Consider the following 6,000-nt stretch of genomic DNA (forward strand, 5'->3'; position numbering starts at 1 on the left):
TAAATAATCTCTCAAGGGTCCACGAGTCCAAGGTTTCTCTGATCACAGTTACTCAGTGCTCCTACTTAAAATATTTGGAAATGAGTATTCTTCGCCTCTATGAGGCCAGAGCTCCTTTTTCCCATCTAAACTTGTGGAGCTGTAAGCAATTTACCCCAGAGATGCTGATTTACCCCTGGGCTGCCTTCCCTAGAATAAGATGGTTGATGGTGCCCTGTGTGTGAGCAGTGGGCTACAGTGCCCAGGCCTGTGCAGGGCCATGGGTCTGGGCAGGACCTAGCTGTGGCAAGTCACTGTGCTCTCAGCTCGATTTATTTTATTTTTAAAATGGGGGTAGGAGGAAGAGGAGGGAAAGTTTGCATTAAGCATTTTAAGTTGTTTTTACATTACAAAAGCAATAAAAACATATAGCAAATTTGGGAAACAGAAAAAGAAAATTTGGGAAATAGATGTTAGGAAAAAAAATCATCCAGCATTTTATCTAATTCAGTCACTATTAGTTATTATTTTGGTCTTTCTCTTAATCCTTTTTCATTTGTGTAATTTACCTAGTAGATATGTAACTTGTGTCTTTTTTGTTTTTTTCTTGTTTTTTTAATTTAGTATTGTCATAAAAATTTGCAAGTTGCTTCATGATCTTTGCAATCATCATATAATAATGCATATTTCTTTTGTCATTCTATCTGTTGGTTTGTTTTTAACTACTAAAGAACTTTTTTATTTTATTATTTATAAATATAAAGCTACATTATATCTTTTTGCATATATATGCATATATGTGTGCATAAAGCTGTGCATTTCTAACAGAATAGATTCTCAAGAATGGACTTACTGCTTCAAAGGATTTGATCATTTGCACAGCTTTTGGTACATGTTGTCAGATTGCTTTCCAAAGGGGCCGCACTGATTTACTATGCCATCAGCAATTACCCATTTTGCTGCATCTTAACCAGAACTGGTTATTATCATTTAAATTTTTTGGAGATTTAATAGGCAAAGCAGTGCCTAATTGTTTTAATTTGCATGGCATTGATGAACTGAGGAAGCCAATCATTTTTCCATATTTTTGTTTTCCTCTCCCTTCCTAGGATCAAGTGATTTCTGAGGCACTTTCATCCCCAACCTCTAACACTTTAGGTCCGGGAGCCGCTAGGGAAGCAGACAGATAGCACAAGATTGCAAGAGTCAGACAGGAGACTATGTGGAGATATAAATGATGGCATTAAGGGGTTACTGGACAGAGGCAGAGGAAAAAAACCAAGAATTAACTAAAGAACACGTAAGAAGTGATTCTGGTCAAACTTAAAAGGTGTCTCCCCTCTTCTGTTTGGCAGCTCCATTGATGTGCAATGGAAATAATGCAGTTGCTCTCTCTTCTGTGATTAGAAAGAGAAAATGAGAATTCATCCACGAGATATAAGTTCAAATAATGTTGGTATTATTTACAGTGAGATCCCGTTTTAAGGCTGATTTTAGTAATTAAGACTGATACCTTCATTGAAGACCGATAAGGCGTAGCAGGTGTTTTCTGTAGCTAATTCATGTATTTACGGTACTGGAATTGATCTCCCTAGTAACTGAATCTCTTTGAGAACCAGCTGTATCTTTTATGATGGGTTCATTCAACTAACTGGCTTAATCAAAAGGTCAGTAAAAAGCTGTAACCTTAAAAACACTGGAGGCTTACCAGTTGCTCCAGAGATACTTCATCTTCCCTTTCATATACTTACTTCAATTTTTCCCATGTTTCTTCGCCAAATTTCTCTATCACAAGAGATTGCAGACAGGTGTTGATAAATCCATACTAGAATACAAAACCAGAAGAAAAATATATATAATAAGGCATGAAATCCCCAGTCATACACATCTTCATGTCTTTTAGGAAATGTGCAATGGCATCCTCTTGGAGAAACTAATTATACCTTTTCCTTGTTTCTCGTGATTTAATTTAATAGCTCTGCTCATTCCCAACTTAGGGAAAACCTGGCACCCCACCGGTTGGGTTATTTCCATAGAGAAAACATATGAACTACATTTGAAATCAAATTGTAATTAGGGAAAGTTAAAGAAAGTATTTACTGTCAATTATAATCCTCTTCGAAATAAGGAACTGGTTTGTTGGAACAAAGAATTCAAAAACACACCAGTGGCATGGGGGTGTTTACACCTGGCGGAAAGGGAGGGCACACACTTCATGTTAATTCCAAAAAGGCAGTGACAGGGCCGGGCGCGGTGGCTCACGCTTGTAATCCCAGCACTTTGGGAGGCCGAGGCAGGCGAATCACGAGGTCAGGAGATCCAGACCACGGTGAAACCCCGTCTCTACTAAAAATACAAAAAATTAGCCGGGCGTGGTGGCGGGCGCCTGTAGTCCCAGCTACTCGGAGAGGCTGAGGCAGGAGAACGGCGTGAACCCGGGAGGCGGAGCTTGCAGTGAGCCGAGATTGCGCCACTGCACTCCAGCCTGGGCGACAGAGCGAGACTCCGTCTCAAACAAACAAACAAAAAAAAGGCAGTGACAGGACGACTTTTTTTTCTTTATAAAAATGAATCTATACCCAGGTGTGTGTGTGGAGAATATAACGAGTACAGGAAAACAGAGGAGGAAACTCCAATAAGAAAGACAGCACCAGGTTAGCAGAAAGAACTGTCTTCTGGGTTTGCTCATTAATCTGTGCTCTTTCTTCTTCCTCCATCAGAAAAAAAAAAAAAAAAAAAGAGGACCCATGAACACTTCTGCTTAGTGAGGGACAGCGTGCCCCAGGCAGGCCACCTGCCTTCCACAACTCGGGGCTCCTAACACAAGCGGGGTGATTGAGTTATCTTTGAAAGCACTGTGTGAGCTCAGCTTTCAAAATATTTCTTCCTGAAGGGAAGAATTCTTTTGTCCCACAAATACCAGGCTCCAGATTTATTTTATGAGTTTGGATTTTCATATATATAGGAATTTCTTAAAGCGAAAGAGCCCAGTGCCAACAGGAAGGAGAGTGTCTAAACTCTGGTAGTTCTTTTCCAGAAATGGAAATATTTGTCCTACTGGGCTATATTTCCAGTTCCCCACCACCAATGTCATCCTTACTCCTTACTCCATCTTGTCCCGGCTCTACAGTCCCCAATATGTGCCTGCACCCTAGCCTGGCATTCAGAGCACTCTCTAGAACTGTCTTAATTTGTTTTATTTTATCACCTACTCCTGCTGCCTTAGGCTCATCCAAAATGCCTACCGCCCTTCCCCAAACAGAGATGTCACTTCTTCAATGAATAGAGTTTCCTCCTTTCTCACCCAGTCAGCCCAGGGCAAGGCCAGGCTCTGATGCTACTGAGTTACTGCCTGGTCTGCAGAACCATTCCCTCTCCCTCTGCCAGACCCAGCCATCATTTCCTGTCAGGCTCACTGCTGGATGCCTCTGTGTCCTCATCACCACAGAGCTGGTGTGTTAAACTATCACATGCACATGCTTGGATTTTGTATCTGTCAACACACACATATATATATACACACAGACATATATGTATGGGTGTGCATGTATTTGTATATACTTATTTATATTATGTAGGTTTATATGTGGGTATGTATACGTATAAATGCATATGTGTGTATGTATATATATATTTTTTTCCTGTCCTTTGTTAAATTGCAAGCTCCTCAGGGTCAGGAAGTAAGTGTCATTTATCTATATTTTGACTAAAGTGCCAAGACAGTGTCTGCTACATAGGAGGTATTTAACAAATACTTATCAAGTAAGGAAGTACTGAATTGAAGCCTCAAGTCAAAATCTTTAAATAACCCCAGTTATTCAACATCAATCCTATATAAACAAAGATAGCAATTGTTCAACTTAGCAATCTTTGCAAAAGTATGCCCAATCAAATAAAACATCATGCCCACTGCCCGAGCACTAGAGACAACCTTCTAATGTGTAACAAGGGAAACTGAGGCATTGGGGAATTTGAAGTCCGCTGCTGGTTGATAACCACACCATCTACTTCTGGGTCATGACCACCCCGATAGTGTGCCTCTGTTTGATGAATTTAGGGTCATTGAGTCATGTGGTCCAGCATTTGTCTTTGGTGTTCAGCAGTTCCCCAAGCTGGTACCAGAGTTAATCATTTAGAGACCTTGAGCTTATAGATCAGAGAGTGGCCCCCTCACCCTCTACTGACTATAAACATGTCCCTTTCCTGTCCACTGAAATCAAGTGACTTTCTCTGCCCCTGGAGAGAGCAAAAGAGGCAATGGATCCCACACGATGTGTCCAGCATATGCGGGGACCTTGGTGTTTGCTGCCCACACCCAGGTGGAGGGGGATACTCAGTAGGACACACTCCCTACACATTTGAGGGCCTCATTGAAATAGGTAAGAATGGCAAGCCAGCACCAAAGTTCTCTAACCATCTGGAACTAGTGCTGCTCGACCAGTGAGATCAGCAAGCAGGCAGGGACTCTCATTTGCTGGTGACACCCAAATCTTTCAGAGGCTATTTGGGCCATGGCTGCAGCACCCCGAAAAACATCTGTGTTCCAAAGAAGCAATTAAAACGTCTGAAAATGTTAAGGTTTAGCCAAATCTTTCTCCTGTAAAGATGTTTTCACATTCCATATCCAATCCTACTCACTGTGCCTGCCAGGCATTGGCTGGGGAATGTGGCTTCAAAATAAAATGCAGCCTCAGTAAGCCCAGAGAGGGAGTACAGCTTAGGAGAAAGGGTTTGGGCTCTGGAGCCAGAAGGGTTTCTGTTTCTGTGACTTGCAGCTGTGCAGCTTTGGGTAAATTGCCTAACCTCTCTGAGCCCAGTCTGCTCACGAGCTAAAGTGGAAATAATACCGTTTGCTCTGTTGGAGGATGGTTGTTGGGGTTATAGAGTAACGGTTCTGAAGTTAGACCATGAGGGCTCATTGCTGACCCCAAGTCTTATTTGCTGTTTGACTCAGGCCAGATCTTACTCACCTTCAGTTGTCTCAACTGGAAAATGGGGGTGAGAACGGTCACTTCCTCATAGGGTTTTAGTAAGCATTAAATGAGCTAATACGTGTGAGGTACTTGGCACATAGTAAGCGCTCAGGAAACTGTAGCCTCTTAGATAACAGGCATTTTGAACAATATGTGCTCAACAAACAGAAGCGGAGGGAAAGTCAGGGCCAAGGGTGCTGAGAGCTGCTCACCGTGTTCCTGCCGCAGCTTCTTCTGGGGCCACAGGGATTGAGATGCAGCAGCAAGCGCCAGCCCTTCCTGCCAGCCCCCAGTCGCTCAGGAGAGAATCCACAGCGTCTCCAGAAGCCCGTCTTGTAGAAGTCTGGGAAGTCCACGGTGAAATTAGGAGCTCATCACTAGCCTCCAAACAAGGAGCACACTGTTGGGTCCTCAGTCACCTGGGGGGTAAAGTGTAAGGCCGCCACCTCCGATGAACGAGTGGGACCTGCTGCCTGGCACCGCAAGCTGTGCACAACCCGGATGCTAAGCTCTCAGGAGTTCAGCCTGAAACCTGAAGCTTCTCCCCGAGCTGCCAACGGCACAGAATGCCTTTCTGCCAGCACAGAAAAGCATACACCCATAAGCTCCTATAGGAAGACTGCCTTGTAGATGAGGCTGTCTATTGAGTGATCTTTTTAGTGTATCTTTAATTAAACCACATAGGATGCCATCCAAGAACGGCCTGCCTTGACCAACACTTGGCCCTGCAGTGTCATCATGGGAAGTCCCCTGGTGCCTGGAGCCTCATCCTCCATCCTCATCACTGTTCCGTTTCAGGCTCTGGTGGGCTGTTTGCCAGAGGTCTATTTCCTGAGTATTACTTGTGGCCAGAGGTGAGAAATCCAGCCACTAACCAGGTCCAACAAATGTTGTCTGTAGCTGTTCCAACACACATGCTAGCTTTGGTGTAAAAACAGAGAACAAATAAATAGATTTAGTAAAATCAAAGGCTGGGGTAAGCCCTCCAGGCAGTGTGGAGGTGTGGGGCACTAGATGGATGTGACTCATGGTTAAGGCAGTCTATCGG

General features: G+C 43.4%; 1 protein-coding gene across 1 annotated transcript in view; it reads right to left on the bottom strand.

Annotated features, from left to right (window-relative positions):
• The window catches only part of LOC116467487 (guanylate cyclase soluble subunit beta-2-like), a gene marked incomplete at its 3' end in the record, with an annotated part of 57,701 nt that extends 55,005 nt beyond the window's left edge, over positions 1–2,696 (bottom strand). Inside the window, 2 exon segments of the mRNA XM_058438167.1 lie at positions 1,731–1,804; positions 2,631–2,696. Of these exon segments, the coding sequence (XP_058294150.1) occupies positions 1,731–1,804; positions 2,631–2,696 (140 nt within the window).
• Positions 2,697–6,000: the final 3,304 nt, after the last annotated feature.

This window comes from Hylobates moloch, unplaced genomic scaffold (assembly GCF_009828535.3).
Source record: "Hylobates moloch isolate HMO894 unplaced genomic scaffold, HMol_V3 SCAFFOLD_4, whole genome shotgun sequence".
NCBI classification, from domain to species: Eukaryota; Metazoa; Chordata; class Mammalia; order Primates; family Hylobatidae; genus Hylobates; species Hylobates moloch.